The following is a 26,706-nucleotide window of genomic DNA, read 5'->3' on the forward strand; positions in this document are numbered from 1 at the left end:
AGCTTCAACATCTCAAGGATGTGTTGCAAGTACCTCAGATGACGGGGAAATTCTGTATAGCGAAGCAGCAAGCAGTTCTAAAGGCGGAAGACGACTCAACGATGTCTGGATAATGGATTCAGGTGCAACATGGCACATGACTCCACACCGAGATTGGTTTTACTCTTATGAGCCTATCTCGGAAGGGTTAGTGTACATGGGAAATGACCATGCCTTAGAAATTGCTGGAATCGGTACTATCAGATTAAAGATGCATGATGGTACTGTTCGAAAAATACAAGGAGTGTGTCATGTAAAGGGGTTGAAGAAGAATTTATTGTCTGTTGGACAATTGGATGATCTCGGGTGTAAGATCCACACTGAAAATGGAATCTTGAAAGTAGTGAAAGGCAATCTTGTGGTGATGAAAGCAGAAAAGATCATAAGTAATCTATACATGCTTCTAGGAGATACATTGCAAGAGGTGGATGCATCAGTTGCAGCGGCAAGCCAAGAAGAAACAACGATGATGTGGCATAAAAGACTAGGCCATATGTCAGAACGTGGCTTGAAAGTCCTTGCGGAACGCAATCTCCTTCACAGGCTCAGGACAATAAATTTACCATTCTGTGAGCACTGTGTGATAAGGAAGCATCATAGGTTGAAGTTTGCTAGAGTAACTACTAGAAGCAAACACATACTAGACTTGATACATTCTGATGTGTGGGAGTCACCAGAAATATCTCTGGGAGGTGCAAGATATTTTGTGTCATTCATTGATGACTATTCCAGAAGATTATGGGTGTACCCGATCAAGAAGAAGTCAGATGTGTTTCCAGTATTCAAGGCATTCAAAGCACAAATAGAGCTTGAAACTGGGAAGAAGATTAAGTGCTTGAGGACAGATAATGGAGGAGAATATGTAGATGGCGAGTTTCTAACATTTTGTAAACAAGAGGGTATTGTAAGGCAATTCACCGTTGCACATACACCTCAGCAGAATGGTGTGGCAGAACGGATGAATAGAACTCTCCTAGAAAGAACAAGAGTTATGCTGAAAACAGCGGGAATGGCCAAGTCATTCTAGGCAGAAGCAGTGAAAACCGCCTGTTATGTAATAAATCGATCACCATCAACGACGATTGATTTGAAGACACCGATGGAGATCTGGAAAGGAAAACCAGTGGATTATTCTTCTCTACATGTGTTTGGTTGTCCTGTGTACGTAATGTACAACTCCCAAGAAAGAACGAAGTTAGACCCAAAGTCCAGGAAATGTATCTTCTTGGGTTATGCTGACAATGTTAAGGGGTACCGCCTGTGGGATCCCACTACCCGCAAGGTTGTTGTTAGCAGGGATGTAGTCTTTGCAGAAAATGAACTGTAAAGTGAGCAGAAAAATGACAGCACTTCTAAAGAGACTGCTATAGTGCAGTTGGAAGAAAAATCCAAAGAAAGTGATTCTTCTTAAGCTGAACCGGTGCACGAAGAACAAGAACCAGATCAGGTCAATGATGGTGTTCGTCGATCAACACGTCAGACGCAGAAACCAGTTTGGCAATCAGACTATGTTATGACGAGCCACGATGCATATTGTCTTCTAACTGAACAAGGTGAACCTTCAACTTTTCAAGAGGCGTTGAAGGGTTCAAATGCTTCTCAATGGATGACAGCAATGCATGAAGAAATGGAGGCCTTACATAGGAACAAGACATGGGAACTTGTTGAACTTCCAAAGGGTCGGAAAGCCATTGGAAACAAATGGGTATACAAGATCAAACGTGATGGCAATGATCAAGTGGAACGGTATCGTGCAAGACTGGTGGTAAAAGGATATGCTCAGAAAGAAGGTATTGACTTCAATGAGATATTTTCTCCGGTTGTCAGACTTACTACTATCAAAGTAGTGTTGGCAATGTGTGCTGCATTGGATTTACATCTTGAACAGCTAGATGTAAAGACTGCTTTTCTTCATGGAGAACTTGAAGAAGAAATTTATATGCTCCAACCGGAAGGATTTAAGGAACAAGGAAAAGAAAACTTGGTTTGCAGGTTGACCAAATCTCTGTACGGTCTAAAGCAGGTGCCCAGATGTTGGTACAAGAGATTTGATTCTTTCATAATTAGCCTCAATTACAATAGGCTGAGTTCAGACCATTGTACATACTACAAAAGGTTTGATGATAATGATTATATCATTTTGCTATTGTATGTGGATGACATGTTGGTGGTAGGCCCCAACAAAGATCAAGTCTAGGAATTGAAGGCACAGTTGGCTAGGGAGTTCGATATGAAAGACTTGGGACCAGCAAACAAGATTTTAGGGATGCAAATTCACCGAGACAGAAAAGACATGAAGATTTGGCTTTCTCAAAAGAATTATCTAAGAAAAGTCTTGCGGCACTTCAACATGCAAGACTGTAAGCCAATTTCTACCCCACTTCCTGTGAATTTTATATTATCCTCAAGTATGAGTCCTAGCAATGAAGCGGAGAGGATGGAAATGTCTCGAGTACCGTATGCATCGGCGGTGGGAAGCCTTATGTATGCCATGATATGTACAAGACCAGACATTGCACAAGCAGTGGGAGTGGTTAGTCGGTTTATGGCGGATCCGGGTAAAGAGCATTTGAATGTTGTTAAGAGAATCATGAGGTACATTAAAGGAACCTCAGGTGTTGCAATATGTTTCGGAGGATCAGAGTTAACTGTCAGGGGTTATGTTGATTCAGATTTTGCAGGTGATCTTGAAAAAAGAAAATCTACTACTGGTTATGTGTTCACGCTTGCTGGAGGAGCAGTAAGTTGGTTGTCCAAGTTACAAACTGTTGTAGCTCTGTCAACGACAGAAGCTGAGTACATGGCAGCTACCCAAGCGTGTAAAGAAGCTATTTGGATGCAAAGGTTAATGGAGGAACTCGGGCACAAGCAGGAACAAATTACTGTGTATTGTGACAGTCAGAGTGCCTTGCACATTGCAAGGAATCCAGCTTTTCATTCAAGGACAAAACACATAGGCGTTCAATATCATTTTGTTCGAGAAGTAGTGGAGGAAGGGAGTGTGGATATGAAAAAGATTCACACCAATGATAACCTAGCAGATGTAATGACAAAGTCGATCAACACTGACAAGTTTGTATGGTGTCGATCCTCATATGGCCTGTTGGAAACGTAGCAACTGAAGTCGGCAAGGTAGAGAGATTTTGAGAGCTTACAAAAGTGACTTTAAGTGGGAGATTGTGAACATGGTAAAGCCAACATTGTTGACCTCCGAATGTCATGGCAATTTGTCAAGTGGTAAAGCTAAAGCCACTTTTGTTGACTTTAGGCATGCAAGCAAAGTAAAAATTTGGGTTGTCTTTGAAATTTCAAATATGGTGCCTATCATGCCAAAAAAATAGAGTAACAAATTGTTAAAAGACAATTTCAAATTGCCTTGCAATTTGAATCATTCAATTTTCGGTGCAATTGTCAAAAAAAGGTTGGTTGGCATGTTAATCACACGGTGCAACTTGTTGAAGCAATAAGCTTTTGCTTCTATAAATAGCCATGCCCGTAAACCATTTCATGCATCCCAAAATCATAACAACACAATAACAATACTTGTTTAGAGTAGTGAGAGAAAAAATATAGAGAGAAAAAATAGTTTCTTCTGTGAGGTTTCTCCTAGGTTGTGTTAGTTAATATTCTCCTATTTATAAGAGAGAGTGGTAATTGTACTCTCCTTATATTTAGAGAGAGGTCCTGTAATTTCTTCCACTTAGTGAAAGTTCTCTACTCTTGCCCCGTGGTTTTTTCCCCTTATTTGTTGAGGGGTTTCCACGTAAAATATTGTGTGTTCAATTCCGCTTTTCTCGTCTCTTATTTTAGCTGCGTAATAATATTTTGTCTTACTCTGGTACCTAACAGATATGGGGTCTGGCGGCGAAGCTCGCACAATTTTTACGAGGGGGCCAAATATAAAGAAGAAATAAAATATATTTTAAAAACTAATATATTAAACTTAATCAATAAGTAAAATAAATTTACAATAATTTTTACTTATATTTAATGAAATGACAACGAAGAAAATAAAAGTTAAACAATAGTTATTTATAAAAGTTGAGCTTTATGGAGTTGTAAGAACGTAAATTAATTCATAATTGACACTAAACTAAATATATTATCAATATTTGTGCAATATCATCTTCCTTTAAACCAACAAAATTGTTTGAAGTAGCCAAATAAAATATTGATGGGGTAGCTACATATAAACCTATACCAATTATTCAAGATTTTTTCTTCTTTTGGGGTAGCCAATGCTATCCCATGGCTATGAAGCCAACCGCCCCTGGGTCTGTTAAGGCATCAATGCTAATAAATAGTTGTAAATTATATCATAAACCAATGCAGAAGATATCATTCATGTATTTTTAAATCATGCATTAAAGAGTATATCTACTGGTTCTGATGCCCCAAATAAAAAATGTCACAAGTCAAGACAATCACAGGCATAATCACATATCAATCAACAAGAAACATAGATACCGATATGTTTTTTTTTTTTTTTTGTTGACAAAATAGATACCTATCTGTTGGAAGGGCATAAATTAACCAAATACAAACATAATCTAAGAATGCATTAAACATTATTATTGTTTACTCACCTCCCAACAAAAAGCAAAAGCATAGTCCTTTAATTAGAAAACTAGAAAGCCTGTCAACTACTCTCAACAAACAAGTTCATGTGCATCATTGTTATTTTAAAATATCTTAAAAAGAGAGGGAGAGACTAATTGTTCTGCAACAACTGTCTTTATGCTTCGTGGAACAAGTCCATGTTAAATAGTCTGTTCATTGTAATCAAAACCATAATTAATCGGAGTAGTATTGTTCCAGCTTAGGTTTGAAGCGTCGCAATGTTTCCACCATTTGTGCAATCTTATCAACTCGTCCTTCTCCTTTGTATAGTTCATCAATCACCGAGTGAAAACTAGCAACAATAGGTTTGACACCACCTTTTATCATTAGAGCGATTGTACTTTTAGCAGCTTTCACCTCTCCTTCAGTAACTAAAGTAGGAACATAAACACTTGGATCCATGTATGCCTCCAATTTTCTAAACAAGGCAATTGCTTGTTTAAATTGACCGACGATGCAATAACCATAGATTAGATTATGATATGTGATTGCACCAGGCATGATCTTCTTAACAATCATTTCAGAATATAAATCATAAGCTTGGTTTACAAGTCTATCTTTGCATAGTCTGAATATGATATTGTTATAGAATGACCTGACATAAAAATTGGTGTAGCCGCCGACGATCTGTACTTGTCTCAACAACTCTATGGCTTTTTCAGTTTCTCCTATCTTACATAACCCTTCGATTAGAATATCATAACTAACATAGTCTAATTTAAAACCCTTTAATAAGAAATCATTGTAAACAAGCAATGCTTTGTGAATCTCACCTTGGAGAGAAAGACCTTCGAAAAGATCATTCAAGATGGGAGTACTAGGATGATGACCGGTCTTGATGATTTTATCGAATAAAGAGAAAGCTGAAGCCATGTAACCTTTTCTAGAGTAACAAGTGATGAGGATTTTCCGAGTATCAATGTCGGGGAAAACCTGAATTTGATCAGATCGGGATTCCAATTTTTGAGCAAGAGAAATAACAGTGGTATGTGCCCCCTGTTTGAGAAGGAAAGATAAAAGAGTGTTATAATCTGATATGGAACCTGTACCTCGAGAAAGTATGATATCAAACCACAAATAAGCAGTAATGTCGTTCTTGATTGCACTAAAAGGAACAACGTCAGAATCAGCCGCAGCCGCAGCAGCACCACCATATCTTCTTAACCTTGACAACATTGTTGCGCTAGGAGGAACAACACTAGGATTAAAATAAAGATCAACGTATGAAGAGAACGGAACAAATGGACGAGGAAACTTTCTGTTTGGAATAATAGCAGCAGCACCATACCTTAACCTTGACAACATTGTTTCTATTTGCCGCAGCACAGAAAACAACGTATTCACGTCTTCCTTCTAATAGGGTTTAGTATTCTTATTTTAGGGAATTACCATTTACCATAACAAACTTTCAAATCCTATAAATACTAACAAATTTTCAAATCAAATATAAATCGTATTGATATATTTAATGATATCTTATTTTAAAATTCCCCTCAAATAAGCAAAAATTATTTTAAAATTAAACTATTTTTTTTTTACAAGTTTTTAGAATTAAACTTAAATCTTCTAAAAAAAACCAACAAAACCAACAAACCCAAGTTTTAACAAAATTTAGGCATAATATTCTCAACACACTACTCAACTAAATATTTTTGTGCATCGAAGTTAAACCCAAAAATTTGGTCTAGTGGTAAAACTACAAGTCTTAACACGAAAGTCACAAGTTTGAATCCGCTTGTGTCTTTAGTTGAAGTAAAAAAGAAATATATTTGTATTAGCGCATTGAAATATATTTTTAAGTTGAAAATGCATGGAAGACTATAGATGTTCAAAATATTATCCTAAGAATTTCTAAGAAACTACCACAATTAACGAAGAGAGTTAACCCAAATATAAACTTCGTGATTTTGAGATGCATATTAAAAAACATGGTGTCAAATTGGATAGTCATTTTTTCGTCTCATAAATCCACATCTAATAATTAGGTATGGAGGTCATGTTAGGGTGGAAAATATTCTAACAAGTCTAACTCCACCAAGTACTTTTTATAATATGTGAATAAAGGTCCCGATAGAGTGACAAATTTCAGCCACTAAACGAAGTAAAGTAGTACTCTGATTACATATTGTTTCACCTTGTGAGGTTGTTTGGAGAATATTTGCTTTTGATATGTACCATAAACGGTTTCCAATCCTTAAGATGACATATCATTTACATAATGAACAATCTAGTTTATTTGGAGATAAGCCTGGCAGTAAGTTAAGAGGTATATCGAAGAAGCACCCACTGATATTTCTTGCTTGGGTTTATGCAAGTTGTAGATATGAAGAGGGTAGAGACATGGCATATTTTGAATTTCTAACGAGATTTATATATGTGAAGTACAATATATGATGGCATCCATGTAAGCAAGGTTATTGTATTGGAAGGCTTGATTACTTGTCCCCTGATGTAGAGGAACTATACTACACGGGGATAGTATTAATCATTCATAAAATGGTTACATGAAATACAAATGCACAACAAAAAAAGTAATAAGTTGATGGTCATACATATGACACCTTCTAGAAAACATGTTATGCTTTGGGATTACTGAATCAAGTGATTTGGGTTTGGGTCATCAATTGCATAAATTTTTTGTGACTCCATTACCTACAAGCACAATGACAACATTAATGTTGTATGGGATGAAATGTGACACTTATTGTCAGATAGGATTCAATATGAACGGGGAAGCAATTGCAAATTGTAGTTCATTTTTATTCAAATGTATTTTTACATTTTTATATCATTCATTTTTTGTATACATATTTTAAATTAATTTTTCAATTTTCTATATATAATTTGCAAATCACTTAATCAGTGACGATGATTTGAAGATTTTATATATATTTAATCGATATTGAAAAGCTGCTTCAACTAAATAGAAGGTCGCTACGAAAATTGAAATCTAAACCACGACCAAAGACTGCTGCCATCCGACCTTCATGAATAAACTTATTGTTGATGAGCTAAATTATGATAGGGTTGAATTGGCAAAGACACATGATTGTTAACAATACCAATACAAAATAGAGAAAGAGAGAATAGAGAAAACAAAGACGGCTAGGGTTTCATAGAATAATAAAAAATAGCATAACATTACAAAAGGTTATAAGAGAATATATAATAAAACTTAATGGACTCTAACTTACTAATGGACATAAGGGTGTATATGATAAGATCATGGAGTATGTTTTTTGTGACATTTGTGGTTTATTTTTCATATATGGTTTTGGTCGTAGTGGGAACACATTTATATGGGAAAAAAACAATTCACGGTTGTTAGATAAGTGGAGTTACAATTCTATTATTAACGTTAATAACTTATGAGACTAAAATGTAACCAACAAATCACTTAAGGAACAAAATAATTAATTAAGCCTTAAGAAAATTAGTTTTAAAACATTTTTTAAATTTTTTTTTTTGTTTTATTAAACTCAATATCATGTCGCGGAGGGGACTAACTTATTCTAACGTGAGTAACGTTTTGGATCATCAACTTGAAACCTTAAAAACATAAGAGACCGACTTAAAACTTTTAAAACATAAGGAACCAACTTAAAAACTAAAATAAACATAAGGGATGCAATTAAGCATATTTGTTAATGAACCTTGTTGATGTTACATACCTTTTTCTTTGTTACATTAGTCTAGACGAGTTGGGTTCAGAGGACTCACTAGGGTCAGAACAAGCCTCAAGATTCAAAGAACATTTACATGGGTATTTATAGACCATCCACGAAAGAGTTTCTCACTTTGACAATGAGAGTTGAACCCACAATCATGCGCATAAGTCAAATGCTTACCAACTAAGTCAACTTTCATCAAAATATGTTAATACAACTATATAGTATAGTTTTTTATTATTAAAACTATACAATATTATAATTAACTCTATAATTATAATTCATACTAAATTTACTTTAAAATCATTCTGACTTATATGTCAAATAACTTAAATATACACTACCTTTGTGTGAGAGTATTTTTTTTATTAAAATTTTATCGGTACATTAATTTCTTGTGCTTGGTACGGTATCATACTTGTTTGTTTAATATTAAAATATCTGAAACCTAAATATACGTTAATTTTGTTTGAGATGTATTTGTCTTTTTGGTGTAAACTAATTTTCAATTTAATTTAAACAAATACCTTTTTATTAAAATTTTATCGGTACATTAATTTCTCCTGCTTGGTACGGTATCATACTATTTTGTTTAATATTAAAATATCTGAAGAGAGAGAAGTAGACCATAACCCCTTCGAGTGGTTTCACATTTCAGTAACGAACTTCAATTATGGTGGCTCCTTCTTCATGATTCGATAGTCGTCCCAACTTCACACAATGTAAAGATAATTTTAAAATTAGATTTTCTCAAATTTGAAATCAGTATCAAATTTGACATTGGCCGGAAGAAACCACATGTAGATTGGGTTAAACTTAAATTATGATGGAGCTTATAAGGAGTCATTTGACCTTGCAGGTTGTGGAGGCCTTATTCGAGACTCCTATGGTTAGTGGCTAACTGGTTATGCTAGGAAGATTGGTACTTGTGATACTTTTCATGTTGAGATGTGGGAAATGTATGAGGGGTTAAAGATAGCTAGAAGACAATGATTTCTACAACTCATTGTAGAAAGTGACTCCAAACTCCTAGTGGATATGGTCACAACAACTGCAAGCTTATTTATTAATTGGAACTACCCGTGTCTTGATTCGTCGTATTTGTGATCTCATTGATCTTCCTTAGAAGGTTCATGTCAATCACACCTGATGCGAAGGCAACCGAATGTAGATTGGTTAGCTACGTTTAGTCTAACACAAGTTTCTTTTTTGTCCATTATTTTAAAGGTCCCTTCCGAAGCTTACATGCCTTAAAATATTCGTTTAATTTCGTAATTTTATTTTTCTCTTATGGGCTTTGCCCTCTTTTTATTAAAAGAAATAATAATAATCAGTATCAAAGACTTATATTGATAACCTTGCTAACAAATTTAATAGTGAAATCATTAATATTATCTCCTACTAGCGAAAAGGCGTGCACTCACGTGCCCGTCTTTCCACTCTTTTTATTGCGTTAACGTTTAAAAATTATGAACAATGTTTTTTCTATGAACTTTTAATTTTGATTAAAAGTAAAAATATAAATATTTTTTGCTTTCAAATTATAACAAATCAAACTACCCATGATTATCGATTTCAATGAAACCAACAATATAACAAAAAAATATAATCTAAATTCTTATTTTTTTAATGACACCAACAACAATCTTTATTATAGAAAAAGTTATTGTTCAAGGGTATAATTGAGATAATGAAAAAGTAAGTATAGATATACTCATATAATTTGTTACACTTTTTGATAAAGAAAAAAATTAGACATTTGTCTTTGGTACAATTTTATTTTAATATTTAAATTTATTCTTATCTTAGTGGCATAAGGCTTGGTTGTTGTTGTATTTAAATTTATTCTTATATATTTATTACATGTATTGAAAATTGAGGGCATTTTTGAAAAGAAAAAACTAGCTCAAAAGAGCTAAAAATGATAATTTTCTTTATATATATATAGTATACATTAAATTCTAGGTTTAAATGTGTAATTGGTCCCTGCACTTTTAACAGATTTTGGCATTGGTCCCTGCACTTTTTTTTGTTTGGCATTGGTCCCTGCACTTTGTAAAAATATTGGCATTGGTCCCTGTACTTTTTTTTGTTTGGCATTGGTCCCTGCACTTTGTAAAAATATTGGTATTGGTCCCTGCACTTTGAAAAAATATTGGTATTGGTGCCACGTTGCATGAAATGATTGGGACCAATACCAATATTTTTCCAAAGTGCAGGGACCAATACCAATATTTTTCCAAAGTGCAGGGACCAATACCAATATTTTTACAAAGTGCAGGGACCAATGCCAAACAAAAAAAAGTACAGGAACCAATGCCAATATTTTTACAAAGTGCAGGGACCAATGCCAAACAAAAAAAAGTGCAGGGACCAATGCCAAAATCTGTTAAAAGTGCAGGGACCAATTACACATTTAAACCTAAATTCTAACATTAGAACTTAGAAAATCCAAGTCTGATATGCAATACAAGAGTAGAAGAAATAAAATGTTATTCTAATATAAAAGCAACCTAATCAATGACATTTTTGAACTATGGTTCAATCAGAAGTTCTACTAACTCACAAAGTCAGCATATACATGGTGGTTGGATCAAAGATCAAAGATACCACATTTCAATGAATATTTTTCTATGATTCTTTTAACTATAGTCAGAGTTAGTGGATTACTACAACAGCATTGTCGGATCCTGCCCCCCACTATAATCACCATCACTCACACATACTACTCTTCACTTCGAATCATCCATCGCACGAGCAACACTATAAAATATACTTCCATAGAAAAAGCTAACTATAAATAAAGAACACTAATATACATAATATATAATAAATGTGTTGATACAAAACGTGACATTACATAGACTACCAAAATTCGAGATTGTTTTAGTGGGTATACAATACAATGTTTGCTTCAACACACATTGGGTCCAAATCCTACAAAACCATTAGTTCCATCGATAGAAACTTGAATTCCTTCTTGCTGAATATTCCCTATGATGGAAAGACCAGAAGGTGAAGGAGCAAATGCAAAACAGAAAGTTCCAACATCATCGGCCGGGATCAAAAAATTCCTGGCAGGAAAGGTTAAGATTTGACCCCCTGAAAAATAAAACGACACTGTTGGAACTCGAACGGTAACAAAACCGTTCAAGTCATAACACGTGTCAAAAATAGAAACTTTGGGAGCACGTGGCAAGTTTGTTGTCTGAGCAATAAATGCATCGCGAAAAGCATTGTAGGCAACAGTAGGTAACCTCGTAATGGCTGTGCCGGTGTCCATGACAACTCCTCCAGTTCCTATATCAGTTAACTGAAATATTTGTTCAGATATGGGGACTCGAATGCCTCCAACTGCAAGACCCGAAAGTGAGACGTAGTAGAAGCTAGGGTAGAACGGGTTATGAATGAGAGGAACCCACATTGCACCTACGGGCATTGCTTGGCGTCCGAATTCGAGTGAACCGGATGATCCAGTGCCTCGAGAGATGAGACAGTATCCAAAGGCTCCGCCGGTTTGGGCTCCCAATTGGCCCACAAAAGACATAGGTCCACCTCCGAGGCCTAACAACCCAGCTGCTCCAACAAACATTCCCTCGTTCCAATGTCCGCACCCGATTGCAGTGTCCTTGATAACGGTCCGCCCGATGGTTATGGTTTCAAGAGCAAGCGTCCCTTTATCAACATTGGAAACCAATAATCAGATTACATAAAGACACCATGCATTTTATTCTACTCTTTTAGATTACATTACAATCAAGCTTAATTAATATTGCACTGATAATATCAGTAAAACTAGAAAATTTTTAAAATCAATTGGTAAAATTAGCTTGATTCTATAAAATGGATTCTAACTGAAAATAAAGTGATTTATGTTTGGATAAATTATGTCATGCTAACAAATGTTTTAAGTACATTGTTCAAGGAAGCTTCAAAAGATAAGCTAAATACTAGTCAAAGTCATAAATACAGATTTTTCTATGCAAAATTTATATAATATTATTTCTTAAACGTTGTCCTTAACCGAAATCTAAACATTCTAGCTTTCAACTTCAATCAAGTTTGCAGACAAAATCAATTCTACTCGTGAGCAATCAAATATATTAAAATCAATTTTACACCTTTAAAATTAATTCTTTATCATCAAAAAATAAAACCAAACATACACTCAATGTGAATCATACACTCAATGTTAATCAGAGTGATCAACTGCATTTTGATTACTTGAGCAATTTAATTATCATTTGCCCTTTTTTGGTTATGTTTGGTGCTCATAAAAATTGATTTTGAGTGAATTGATTCTAGCTAACATTGATTTGAAAGCAAAATGATTTATGTTTAGCTAAAAGTGAGTTGTGAATAATTAATTTAAGTGTAAAAATCAATTCTAGAATAAGCTGCAATTTTTATCTTCATATAAAATCAATTCTTAGACAAAATCAATTATACTTAATCGCTTAGAAATCATGGTTGGGCCTAACACAACCCCACAAAACCGGCTTGTGAGGTGAGGATTGCCCTCACTTATAAGCACATTGTCAGGTCATCACCTATTTGATGTGGACTCTTAACATAATCAATTATACTCTAAAAGAACCAAACATGTTAAATTAAATTCTATTACCCTTTTAGAATCAATTTTGTCTCCTCTAAAATACAACCTAATATAAACATCATCTAAAAGTAAAATGAAAAAGTCTTTGAATTTTTCAAGAAAAGTGAAGTCAAAAAAGCAAAAAAACAAAGCAAGAAAAATGTGTGGTCATTGTCAAGTGTTCACACTTCACACAGTACATACCTTTGGTAGACGACCCATCACCATATGCAACTTGATATCCGCACCTCCCTTTCCGGCAAGCAACATCATCATCAAGCTGATTACAAACATTAGAAGAACAAGCCACCCCAATAAACGAAGCAGAAGTAGCAGGGTTAAAAATAGGATCAGTTTGATTATAACATTGATCACAAGGTTCACATTGAATCCAAACAATATCACTTCCTGAATCTATCACCATATACTGATAAATAGCAGGACTACCAATTCCTATTCTAACAAAATATTCACCACTTCCTTCTTCAGTACCTGAAACTACATCAGATCCAAAACTAGCTTCTGTTGCTGTTGTTGTTTCTTGTTGTTGTGTGTTTTTGTTGAGACGGTTAAGGAGGAATGTTACTCTTTTTATGTCTCTGTTGATACGTGAGTTGAAACGTGTTTTGTGGGTTGTTTTTTTGGTGTTTTTAAGGTTTATGTTGTCTCTGTGAAACAGTTTTGTTTTCCATTGAGGTTGTTGTTGGGTATTATGGTTTTGCTGTTTGAGTGGTTTTAGTTTTGTTTCTGAGATTGCGTTTTCTACATTTAGGTGTTGGAAGTGAGAAAGTGGTGTTGGAAAGGAAATGGAAGTGGTTAGTGCTGTTATTAGGATTAGGAGTAGAAGAGGGAACTGAAGCAGCATTGTTGCTGCTCTCTTACTGAGTGTGTTGGTGGTTGGTGAAGGGATTTGAGTGAGGACTGAGGAATGATGGTTTATTTGTTTTTATTTTTTTAATATTTGTTTTTATTTTATTATTGTTGTTGTTGTTTTTTTTGGATGTTTGCTTTGGATACAGGGATGTGGATGACAGATCATACTTCAGAGGGTAAACGGCTCTTTTTAGGGAGAGTAATCATATTTGCACCTATAGGGTCTGTTTGTTTTGAGTGATAGTCTAAGGAAAGATTGATCAAAGAACAGAAAGTGGACGGATTAGTAATCTTTCCTTGGTTTGGTTGCTTTGTTACTGTAGAAAGAAAATATCATTTTGGTGGGGGCCCACGTTCTAAAACTTTCCACTCAATGCAGTGAAGAAAGCTGGGGAATGGGTTTCATAATTGTAAAATTACAATATTGCCAATATTGAATAAAAAATTCAAATGGCATGTGCTTGTTTTCTCACGTGATTTTGGTTTCAGGCATTCAATTTTTATTACTATGTACTCCCTCTGTCCCGGAATAACTGACTCATTTTCTAAAAAAAATGGTCCCAAAATAACTGACCCATTTCAATTTTCAATACAACTTTCATCATTCCCAATACAATATAACACTAAATAATATTACTTTTATCATCCCCAATACAATATATTCCACTTTCCCCTTTATTTATACATTTTTCTTAATATGTGTGAAAAACAAAATTGTGTCAATTAAATTGGAACGGAGGTAGTATATGCAATATAATACCTTTAATTTATTATTTGTTTTTTTATTAATATATGTTACTTTATTAATTTTATATATATATATATATATATATATATATATATATATATATATATATATATATAATATTCAATTTTTAATGTAAGGATATTTATGTCATTTTAATAAACATAGATCTATCTTTCCTTTACTTTTCTTTCCACTTTCTTTGATACCAAACGGCTAAATAATCATCTCATTTTCCATTCACTTTCTACTCTCTTTCATTCCTTCAACAATCTTTCCTTATACTATCTTTCCTTTCACTTTCTCTTGTCTTCCAAACAAACCCATCAAGTCCGGATACGTGATACGGATACGAGTATGTAGATGCAAGAAATTTTTTAAACTTAGGATACGATACAACAAAAATATGTTATCAATTTTTTTACTAAAACTTATACGCATGTAAAATATTTGAAGAAAATAAGCATTGATTACTCTTGATTATTATATTATTATAAAAGTCATTATTTATTTTTTAAATAATAACAAGTGATGAAAATAACAAAATATAAAGTTTTCATATAAACTATATTATATTTCAATTCATATGTTGTGATATCAAGAGAAGCATTATTAAAAGTATCTTTGTGTATTTGTGGAGTATCCTATAAATATCTCATAAAATATTTTTTAAAATTAAATTTTTTAATTTCAATACTTCAAGGGTATCTAATGGGTATGTCTTTGTTTTGGAGTATTCATGTTTGATATTGAACAACTATTTGAAGACAGCTTTTGTGATGTTTTTTATTTTCTTTCGTTTTATTGATAAAAAAAGGCTAAATAACTCTTTTAATCTATTAAGTTTGACAAATAGCAGGTTAGTTCTTTAATTTTTTTTAAGTTTCAAATAGGTCCTTTAATTTGTTAATTTATTGCACTTATTTGAAGTTTTTTAAGTTTCAAATAGGTCTTTAAAAGGATAACGGTACATTAAATTAACAATTTAAATGACCTATTTGAAACTGAAAAAATTAAAGGACTAATCTGATATTTGTCAAACATAAACGACCAAATGTTATATTTGACCTAAAAAAGAATAGAGAGAGAAAAAAGAAAAGAATAGATAGGATAAGAACATCAAATGAGTATGAGAGAGAAAATTGTCTAAAAATTGTCACAAAATTGTTGTATAAATATTATTTTTCTTTTGAGAATAAAGGAGACTAACATTTTTATAATAAAAGATATTTGTACAACTATTTTGCGACAACTTCTGAACAACTTTCTCACTTCACGTTCTACTTGAAAAAACATAAAGTTGTTACCAAATAATCATACAAATATCATTACTCTTTCTTTATTATATAACAACTACTTAGAAAAACATTCTTTACTATATCCATTATTCATTCTACATTGAGTGATGTAGAAATAGAAATAGAGATTTAACAGCTAGAATTCGTAATGGTATCTGCGTTCCTAATTTCCAACAAACAATCATAGATGCTGGTTTCAACAAGAAGGTGTTCATGTACCATGATGGAATAGAGGAGGATTGTTGTCTTCAATGCAGCGGCATATTTTTCGTAGTTTTATTTAATGATGGTGTAGAAGTTTAAGTTTAGAACACTTATGATACTTAAGAAAATCTAAAATATAAAAATTTAAGTTTAGATCACTTATGATACTTAAGAAATTATAAGACATAAAAGTTAGTAAGAATTTTTCAAAGTGTCTGTGCATTATTTAGTTTGACAATGTAAGGGCACTAGTTAATTGATAGAAGTCTTATATTTTTCTTCAACTATTCAGGTCCTTATCTTATATATGAGAGAATAAGAGAGTCATTGTTGAAGAAGTGTCAGCGCATCAAATTAGTCATTGGAAAGCTTGATCAGAGATGTTGAGATGTTGCCTCAAATGGATAATTTTGTTGAGTAATCATTCGAAATTCTTTTGCTTTTAATATACTGATCTGTTACATTCTCTTTATCCATAAATTTCTTTGTTTGTTTCTACAGGTGGTCAGAAGAAAACAAATTCTACTACTCTGAGTCTGATAGTGACATTCCTTCAGAAGACGACAAATTGGTTCAAAGTCTTCAGCTTCTGACGTCACGTTCAGATGTTTCATCCTTCAGAGTCTTTAATACTTCATATGCTTCATTCCTTCAGATGCTTTTGAAGATTCTCTTCTGATCATGATGTTGACTTTATGGTTGACCTTTCTTCAGATCTTGTTCTAAGTCTTATAAGTTTCTCTTGTGCTTCAGATGTGATCTTATTAAACTTTAGATTTATCCCCTCAATTGTATCAAACTGATAATTTAGAAACTTTAGAAGTTTACACCTTTAGTTAAACTGATCCTTTTTTTTTTTCAAGTTTGCTTATTAATTTTTTTTATTAATAAAATTTAAATTAATTGATTTTTTTTTAAATGTCATATTTTTTAACAAGATTCAAATGAAAATATTGATGAATTTTGCTCTCCACCCAGCACGTTTTGCTCGCACCTTGCAAGCCTGCCAAAAATACCCTTGTGCAAGTTAACTTGCGCAAGTGTTAATTTCTGCGCAAGTTAACTAACGCTACGTGAGTTAACATGCGCAGCGTTAGTTAACTCACGTTGCGTGCTGTCTTAAGCATGCAGACCACCTCATTTCCTCATTTCTCATCTAAAATCTCAAAAAATCTCAAAAATCTCTCTCAAATCACCCAACTCCAAAATTCCTTCAAGTTCAAATCAAACAACACTCCAATAACAAGTAAGTTATCATGATCAAACACCATTAACCTTTTATGTTTGCATGTTAGATTTTTTTCTCTTAAATTAGAAATTTTTTAGATTTAGAGTTTGTTTAAATTTTGGTGTTTTTGGAAGGAAATCATACAATGTTAGGATGTAAATGACTTGTGTTGGTTAAATGTTTAGATGTTTGCATGTTTATGTTGATTTTTTTAGAATTTTTTTTTAGAATTAGGGTTTGTTTAAATTTTGATTTTTTTTTGCAAGATATGCTACAATGTTACATGCAAATGAGTAATATTGCTTAATTATTTAGATGTTTGCATGTTTATGTTGTAGTTATCATTTTTAGGGTTTATGTATAATATGCACACCAAGTGTTTGATTAAATGTTTGAATGAGTTTTTCATTGATTATTTTTAATTTCTATGTGCGTAGATTTGAAACAATGGCCGGGTGGATCGACGTTCATGCAACATTCAACGGCGGAGAACCTCAGAGGTTGAAGGTTCGGTGCCTTGATGTAACGCTAAGAGATCTCAAGGATCAACTGAATGAATTCAACCAAGGAGTCAACCCAAGAGACACAAGGAGGGTGCAAAATGTTCGATATAAACGTCCAAAGCTCGACGAGGGGAGCGTATCATTCACTTGGGTGGAGTTAATGAACGACGAAAACGTGACGAGTATGTTTTGGGAGCACACCAAGTTCCAGTGGATCGATATGCGGGTGACATTGCTGAGATCAACTGAAGATATCATCAACAGCTTGATTCCGCTAGAAGATCGTCATTAGTTAGGGTAAGGTGCATTCAAACTACAACATTTGTCTCACCTCTGAAATGGGGTAATTCAAACTTGCCAAACGGCGATGACTCAAGCATTTCGCTCCGCGTTCATGTTTTTCCTTTGAAAAGATTAAATTTTTGTTTGGCTGGTTTAGATGAAAGTATTAGGTGTCAAGGAATGGACCTCATTTTGGTGGCACTGGAATACATTCATCTAAATCAAGCCTAACAAAAATTTATTCTTTTCAAAGGAAAGCATGAACGCGGAGCGAAATGCTTAAGTCCTGTTGTTTGGCAAGTTTGAATTTGCCCCATTTCAGAGGTAAGACATTTGTTGTAGTTGGAATGCACCTTCCAACTACAACAATTGTCTTCCACTGGATGGGGTAATTCAAACTAGTTAAATGGCAGGACACTGGCATTCGCCCGGGAGTGTTTTTGTTCCATTCTAAATGTTAATTTCTTGTTGGCTTCGTTTAAATGATGGTATCGAAGTGTCAAGGTCTGGACCTCATTCCGTTGGCACTTAGATACTATCATTTAAAACCAAGACCAACAAGAAATTAACATTTGGAATGGCACAATAATACTTCTGGACGAATGTTGGAGTCCTGCTTTTTAGCTAGTTTGAATTGACCCCATTCAGTGGTAAGATAATTGTTGTAGTTGGAAGGTACATTTCCGAATGTAATGTAATGATAGTTGACGTACATGTCTTTTACGTAATGTAATGTAATGATACCACAATGTAATGTAACGTAGATGAAAATATATCTAAATAAAATTGTCTTAGAATTAATGTTGTGTACTTATCGAATTTATTTATTCAATACACAATTTTTATTTGAATTAATGTTGTGTACTTATTATAGTTTACTTATTCGATACGCAATATTTATTCGAATTCACGATATCGCAATATTTATTTGAATTCACGCTATCACAATATTTATTTGAATTCACACTGTCGCAATATTTATTCGAATTCACGCAGTCGCAATATTTATTCGAATTTTATTCAAATTTATTTTATTGACTTTATTGTTCTAATTTATTTTTTTACTTTATTAGAAAAAATATATTGCGTTAATTAAGTCACACTGCGTGACTTAACTAACGCACCATATAAGCTGTGCGTGACTTAAGTCACGCACGTTATAAGCTTTGCGCAAGTTAACTTGCGTAAGTTGGCCGGTTCTAAAAACTGAAGCAAAAACGTTTCTTGGACGGTAGTCAATGGTCTTCAATGGTTTTTGCACGTTTTCCTTCACATTTGACCACGTTTTTTGACTCATTAATTGCTATATACCTAATACCCCTTATAAAAACCCTCACATACTTCCTCTTTTCCTCACATTTTCTCATCTCACTCTCCCCCCCTCTTTCTCTTCTTCTTGTTCTTCTTCTTTCTTTCTTATTAGTTTCTAGGGTGGTTATACCGCTTTAGGTATATACTAGTGGTTTTTGGGGGAAGTAGGCATGACAATGGGGCGGGGTGGGGACGGGTTTAACCTTCCCCGTCCCCATACCCGATTTGAATATACTTACCCGTTACCCTACCCATACCCAACAGGGATGAGAAATTGAATCCCATCCCCGTCCCCAACGGGTTCGGGTATCCCCGCCCCATCTCCGTCCCCGCATTGAATAATTTTTTTTAATAAAAAATAAAAGTTTTTTTTCATCCCAAGAGCAACGTTGTAATACATTATCCAACAATACGCTCACTTTAACATTTATTAGACGGATTGATTTAGTTGATCCTTTAAATATCAATGGTAGTTTTTATTAAAATGACAATTATCAAACAAAATAACATGACATATCATCATAAAGTAATTTTTTACATTTGGGATGGGTTTGGGTATGGGTTCGGGGTGGGTACCTATATACCCGTTACCCGTCCCATACCCGTGTTTTGAAATCGGGGAAAACCCATACCCATACCCAAACCCAGTCAAAACGGGGAAAACCCGTCAAATTGGGTTTGGTTCGGGTGGGTAACCGCGGGTATGGGTTTTGTTGCCATGCCTAGGGGGAAGTAGTGGTCGGTCCGGTCGGGAAAAGGGCATCTTGATGTCGTTTTCCCCAGGACTGATCACTATTTCCCCTAGGAGCTATTTGGCATATACCGAAGAGGGTATCAAATAAGTTTTTACCTCAAGAGGGCATAAAAAAAAAGAAGTAAAAATCAGTCTTATTTGCGCGACTTAACTCGCGTATTGCGTGACTTAAGTCACGCATAAATACAATGTGCGTTAGTTAAGTCCCGCCGCGTGACTTAACTTGCGCAAGGGCATTTTTGGTACGCTTGCAGGGTGCGAGCAAAACGTGCTGGGTGGGCAAAAAAAAAAGAGTATTACTTTTCGAATCCTATAAGATTCTCGCGCGTCCTATGTTTTTTCCAAAAATGCCCCTGAGGTTTCCGGATTTCATAATCCGAAATGGTGTTTTCCTTTGTCATATGGTGAAAAATGGAGTTACAGATTTTTCCAGATTTTGTAATCCGGAAACATCAAAAATAGGGCGCGTTGCATGATGTTTCCGGATTACATAATCCGAACACCCCCCCCCCCCCCCCCCCCCCCCCCCCTAATCTCCAAACACCCTTTTTTTCATGGTGCTAATGCAATCCGGATTACGTAATCCAGAATGCACCAGCACCAATTCTGAACATGTTTGTAACATGGATAGCAATAATGAAGTTGTTATTATTGTTGATTTTTGACTTGGAAAGTGGTACTTCTGGTATTGGAGCCGAAACGGCTAGAGTGTTAGCAAAGAGAGGAGTGAGAATTGTGATTGGTGCAAGGGACTTGAAGAAGGCAATGAAAGTGAGAGACAATATACAAAAAGAGAGTCCAAATGCTGAGGTTATTCTGTTGGAGATTGATCTTAGCTCTTTTTCTTCTGTACAAAGATTTTGTCCTAATTTTTTAGCTTTAGATCTTCCACTTAATATTCTAGTGTAAGTTCTGTCATCATATTGTTCTACTTTTTCATTTTATAATAATAGCATAGTGAAATAAAATGGGAAAAAGTAATGATATTTTATGATATGTACACTAATGGTTAGAATAAATAAATTTTACAAAAACAATGCTGGTATATTCTCTCAAGTTTTGGAGTTTTCTACAGAGAAAATTAAGATGACATTTGCAACAAATTACTTGGGTACATTTCTAATTCTTAATTCTTAATGCATATTTGGTATCATAGTGGTTACATTACATAATGAAAGTGTTCATATTTTATTGAATTGTAGGACATATTTTGCTAACAGAAATGTTATTGGACAAAAAGTTCCTTCTTACTGGACTCCGCCCTCAAAATCTAAAATTCCATCATTTAGACCCTTTTTTTCATGGTGCTAATGCAATCCGGATTACGTAATCCGGAATGCAAAGGGGCATTTTTGGAAATTTTACAGGGCGCGCGAGAAGTCAACAGGGTGGGAAAAGTAATACTAAAAAAAAAAAAAACAAGTGCAGTTTATGCTAGTTTTTTAGGTCTGGCCTGACCCAAAATATGAGCTAATGGGCCGACCATTAGTCCGACCCATTTATTTATAGCTCTAATTACATTCAACTCGAGCAAAAGTTATATATTATAAATAGATTTCTTTTTACGTATATAAATAGGTTATTTTAGAAAAGTGTAAATTAAAATTAAAGTTGGGTTAAATAATTTTTTTGTCTCAAAGAATATAGTGAATTTTGATTTTAGTCTAATAAAACGGGATGGTTTCTTCCTCACAAATTTTTTTGTTTGGTTTTTGGTCTTTAATGTTAAATTTATTTTCATATTAATGTCAAGATTATATTATTTTATGTTCAAGAAGTGTTCATGTTATGTTCACCTATTATGTTCAACTTTTATATGTTCATATTATGTTAAACAAATGTCAAAAACATTTAAAATTTATATCTTTTAGGGACGAAAAAACAAAACGATTAATTCTTTTTTTTGTAAAAAGGAAAACATCTCGTTTTATTTTTATGGACTAAAATCAAAATTCGCTATAATTTTAGAAACGAAAAATTTATTTAACTCTTTTAACTTATACCAATATTTTTTTTGAGAGATTAACTTATACCAATATTTTGTCAAAAAAAAAAAAAACTTATACCAATATTAAAAGTGTGTTTTAAACTATAAATTTATAATTCCATGTTTGCGCATAAAATTTAATAATGCAACCCAAGTTCGGAAACACAAAGTTAAAATGATTTACAACACACACAAAATGTTTTACAAATATGAAACAATGAAGTAGTATGGAAGCATATTTGGTAAAAACAACATTCTGGCTATATATATGAGACAATATATATGTAATATATGAAACCCTTTGAATATGATTAAGACATTACAAGCTGCTTGCAGACCTGCTCCATGGTAGGGCGAGAACGTGGGCTTTCAGTCAAGCAAGCAATTGCAATCCTTATCATCGATGCCACCTCTTGAACAATGGTATCTGTTGGACGAGGGAGACGTTGATCCAACTTATCCATCAATGGCATAGATTCAAGTTCCAGGTCCATGACACTTTTTGAAGATTGTTGCCACAAAGAAGTTACAACATCTCCAGGGTGCTTTCCGAAAAGTATTTCCAAGGTTAAAATCCCAAAACTATACACATCACATTTCTCATTTACTTCCATTGTGTATGCAAGTTCTGTAAACATTTAAAGATGAGTTATCGTGTGAAAAAGAGGTTCCGTAAAAAAACATGAAATGTAGACTAGACAATTGTGAAATAGTTACATTTTACAAGTAAACACTAAAGATAAACTACAAAATACTATAAACTTAGTTAATATAAACAAAAAAGGAATTGACCTGGAGCAGCATATCCAAAGGTGCCTGCAAAAGAAGTCATATTGGATGAATTGGGATTTAGAAACTTAGATGTTCCAAAATCTGAGACATGAGCTACATATTCCAAATCCAAAATAACATTCTTGCTTGATATATCTCGATGAACAATAGGAGGGGAACAATCATGATGTAGATAGCATAAAGCATTAGCTATATCTTTAATGACATTCACCCTCCTACTCCAATCAAATTCACTAGCTTGTTCATTGTCCTTTAAAATGTTGTCCATGCTACCCTTCTCCAAGAATTCATAAACCAAAAATGAGTGTAGGCAATGTGAACAAAACCCATATAACTTCACAATGTTGCGATGTCGGATTTCAGTCAAAGCATGGATCTCATTTGTGAAAGCTTTCAGATTAGACATTTCTTCATGTTGTAACGAATGAAATTTTTTCACGGCTACAACTTGTCCGGTAGGCAACTCTGCTTTGTAAACACTTCCATGTCCTCCAACCCCAATGAGATGCTTGTTGTCAAAATCTTCTGTGGCTTCGATAATGTTCTCGTACACCATTTTTCCATCAAAACTCCATATTGCAAATAGATTTTCAGCTTGAAATTCTTCTGCACGCTTGTCTTCTTTTGTGCTTGAAGTTCGACAAAATAGGTATGAGATCCCATAAACAAGTAATGCTAACAATAAAGGGCCTAGAGTGAGGGATAAAACTAGCACCAAAATTTTGTTTGTCTTATGACTATGAAAGTTGCCACTTGATGTTGAGCAAGGCTCTAGGCCAGAGAAATTACCACACAAGCCTTTGTTATTTCTCAGTGCTTCAATTGGAGCTCTTTGGAAAGCTGTAATGTTTGGAATTGGACCCTCCAACCGGTTGTAAGATATATCAACATTTGTCAAACTTAACATATCAATAAAGCTTAAGGGAATGGTACCAGAGAGACTGTTATGTGAGAGATTCAATGTTTCTAAGCGAGTTAACTGTCCAAGCATTGTTGGTATGGTTCCATTCAAAAAATTCCCGCTAAGATCAAGATCTTCAATAACATTCAATTGACCAAGTTCAACAGGAATGTTTCCTTCAAACTTATTTTGGCTCAAATTCAACTGCAATAACCTAGACAACCTTCCAAGTTTTTCAGGGATAAAACCACTTAAATTATTTGTTGCAAGATCCAATGTAGTTAGTTCATGCAATGATGCAATCTGCATAGGAACTTCTCCCGAAAGATGATTATTACTTATCGAGAGTTGGATCAATGCAGATAAGTTTCCTAGATCCTTTGGAATTTTTCCTATAAGTTGATTTGAGGACAAGTCAAGTATATGTAAATTGGTTGCTTCGGCCAATTCTGGTGGTATGCTTCCTGTTAAATTATTATTGGAGATTTTAAGGCTTGTCAGATTCTTGCACTTCCCCCAATTTGGAGAAAGATAACCATAAAAATTATTATCACTTAATTCTATGTAGTCCAAATTTGGATACACACCAAAACTGTCTGTTATATTTCCTGTCATTTTGTTTTGGTTAAGTCTCAATCTTATAAGGCTAGAACAGTTCTTCAAACTCTCTGGAATTGGACCTGTGAATTTGTTATTATGAGCAGCAAAGCGTGCCAATTTCCCACTAACACAAATATTGTGAGGTAAATGACCTACGAAACTATTATAAGCTAGCTGGAAACTTTTTAAATTGGCAAGCATACTCACTTCTGTTGGAATATTTCCAGAGAGAGCATTTGAGAGAAAAGATAATTCACTTACTTTCGTTAAATTTCCGATAGTGGAAGGAAGTGGTCCAGAGAGTTTATTTTGTGAAAAGTCAATAGTATCCAAATTGACAAGGTTACCTATAGAAGGTGGAATAAGTCCTGAGAATTTATTTGCATCAAGGAAAATAGAATTCAAATTGACCATCTTACCTATGGATGCTGGGATAGGTCCATATAGGTTATTATAAGACAATTGGAATATTTGAAGAGAATGAAGTTCTCCAACTTCATTAGGAAGTCTACCACTGAAATTATTGCTATAAAGGTAAAGTAATTGTAAATTACTCAAGTTTCCGATCGTAGAAGGGATTGTGCCAAAGAGATAGTTTTGAGACAAATCCAGTTCAAAAAGTTGTTTTAGAAATCCTATGTCTTGAGGAACGGAACCAGAAAGATTATTATATCCAAGATTGAGTTTCTTAAGGTTGACCAAATTCCCAATTTCACGAGGAATGTGGCCAGAAAGTTGGTTGTGGTATACTTGGAGATATGATATATTGGTCAATTTTCCTATAGAAGTAGAGATTGACCCAGTGAGATTGCAACTACTAATATCCATATCTACTAAATTACCCAACATCCCAAACTCCTTAGGCATGGAACCATAAAGACCGCTTTCTTGAAGATGAAGAAACTGTAGGTTCCTTGACTTGAAAACACTCTGTGGGAAGGAACCATTAAAGTTATTATTTGCAAGTGACAAATGAGTTAAGTCCATTTGCCAAATTCCATGAGGAATGTTTCCAGAAAGGTGGTTTTGTGATACATCAAGATGTGACATGTTGGTTATCTTTCCTATCGAGATTGGTATATCCCCTATCAGATTGCACGAAGAAATATCAAGTATTGTCAAATTTCTCATTCTACCAATTTCTCGAGGGAGGAAGCCACTTAAATCGTTGTTACTACCCATATAAAATTCATAAAGATTAACCAATTGGGTTATCTGAGCTGGGATAATCCCAGTGAGATAATTGAAGCTGAGATCAAGATAGGATAGTTTTGAAAAATTACCAATGCTATTGGGAATGCTACCGGAGAGTTTATTTAGTGACAAATCAAGAGTGTCAAGATTGGACATTACACCAATATGGCGTGGAACAACTCCAAAGAATGAGTTGTTTCTTAAAACCAAGCTATGGATTTTTGGAAGTGATGAAAAATTGAGACTTTGAAGTGTACCTTTTAGTCCAATATTGGCAAGATGTATCTTGTAGATAGATTTTGACTTGCCATCACATGTGATTCCCACCCAATTGCAAGGCTTATTCCCAGTCCATGAAGAGAGCAAAGCCTTGCTTTGGTTGTGAAAGCTTGCTTTCCATTTCAATAGAGCATTTGCCTCGCTGCTTTGCATTTTTGCAGAAGCATGAGGTGATGTGGCCATTACAAACATGCAAAAGAACACAAAAACACAACGCATTGAAAAATAAAGCATGATTGCTCTAGAACTAGTCAATCACATAACAAGAGAGATTTATGATGAAGGTTAGTGGGCGATGTGGGTGGTATTTATATAGGCAAACAACGTAAATAAACAACGTAAACAACGTAAGATTTATAAAATAAAACAAAAGAAGTATTTCTTTATCACTAAATTTTCTGAAAAAATAAAGATAGCGTTATCTGCACAAGACAAAATAGGGTTCATGGGTTGTTTCTCTTGGTCAAACGTCCACGTCCTGCAGTTTTGATAGCGTCCATGCATCTTCAAATTATATTATCTAAGAGAAACAAAATAGAGTTCCAGTTCAAGTACTAGAGAACAACAAAACAGGACACTAACTAAAAGTTCAAGTTACCTCATGACTTGGAATTTGAGATTTTTATTATTAAATCTTCAAAACAATCGGTGTTACTTTTACTTAGTATTTCATATGGATCCGTCCGCTATAAGCTCAATAAAACCGAGGAAATTTCTCATCTCAATTTTGAAATTGTTAAAAGACATACCTAATGGTACTGTTCGGCTTTCCAGTGACATTTAACTGCTGTTGGGCACTTTCTAAAACGGTTCAATTACTTTTTAAATCGTTTT

The 26,706-nt window shown here is 34.1% G+C and overlaps 3 protein-coding genes across 3 annotated transcripts; all 3 read right to left on the minus strand.

Moving 5' to 3' along the window:
- Nucleotides 1-4,641: 4,641 nt before the first annotated feature.
- On the minus strand, nucleotides 4,642-6,926 carry LOC146953813 (pentatricopeptide repeat-containing protein At4g20740-like). The gene has a single exon (XM_085711809.1). The coding sequence runs from the start codon at nucleotides 5,962-5,964 to the stop codon at nucleotides 4,834-4,836; it is 1,131 nt and encodes a 376-aa protein (XP_085567935.1). The 5' UTR covers nucleotides 5,965-6,926; the 3' UTR covers nucleotides 4,642-4,833.
- A 4,202-nt stretch (nucleotides 6,927-11,128) lies between these two features.
- On the minus strand, nucleotides 11,129-13,837 carry LOC146953814 (protein ASPARTIC PROTEASE IN GUARD CELL 2-like). Its single transcript, XM_085711802.1, has 2 exons — nucleotides 13,126-13,837; nucleotides 11,129-12,002 (listed from the first exon to the last, which is right to left on the minus strand). Exons 1-2 carry the CDS (start codon nucleotides 13,784-13,786, stop codon nucleotides 11,242-11,244), a joined length of 1,422 nt encoding a protein of 473 aa, XP_085567928.1. The 5' UTR covers nucleotides 13,787-13,837; the 3' UTR covers nucleotides 11,129-11,241.
- An 8,365-nt stretch (nucleotides 13,838-22,202) lies between these two features.
- LOC146953815 (uncharacterized) lies at nucleotides 22,203-26,106 on the minus strand. Its single transcript, XM_085711850.1, has 2 exons — nucleotides 22,899-26,106; nucleotides 22,203-22,734 (listed from the first exon to the last, which is right to left on the minus strand). Exons 1-2 carry the CDS (start codon nucleotides 26,104-26,106, stop codon nucleotides 22,418-22,420), a joined length of 3,525 nt encoding a protein of 1,174 aa, XP_085567976.1. The 3' UTR covers nucleotides 22,203-22,417.
- Nucleotides 26,107-26,706: the final 600 nt, after the last annotated feature.

This window comes from Medicago sativa, chromosome 1, assembly GCF_051527215.1.
Source record: "Medicago sativa cultivar Bolivia chromosome 1, Bolivia_mono, whole genome shotgun sequence".
Taxonomy (NCBI): Eukaryota; Viridiplantae; Streptophyta; class Magnoliopsida; order Fabales; family Fabaceae; genus Medicago; species Medicago sativa.

What these genes read in the sequence shown, in the direction of transcription:
- LOC146953814 (XM_085711802.1), bottom strand. Translation starts at nt 13,786, where the DNA reads ATGCTGCTTCAGTTCCCTCTTCTACTCCTAATCCTAATAACAGCACTA. An exon ending in TGATGGGTCGTCTACCAAAG is followed by an intron (nt 12,003 to 13,125) that starts GTATGTACTGTG and finishes ATGTTGATAAAG; the next exon opens with GGACGCTTGCTCTTGAAACC.
- LOC146953815 (XM_085711850.1), bottom strand. Translation starts at nt 26,106, where the DNA reads ATGCTTTATTTTTCAATGCGTTGTGTTTTTGTGTTCTTTTGCATGTTT. An exon ending in CTTTGGATATGCTGCTCCAG is followed by an intron (nt 22,735 to 22,898) that starts GTCAATTCCTTT and finishes AAATGTTTACAG; the next exon opens with AACTTGCATACACAATGGAA.
- LOC146953813 (XM_085711809.1), bottom strand. Translation starts at nt 5,964, where the DNA reads ATGTTGTCAAGGTTAAGGTATGGTGCTGCTGCTATTATTCCAAACAGA.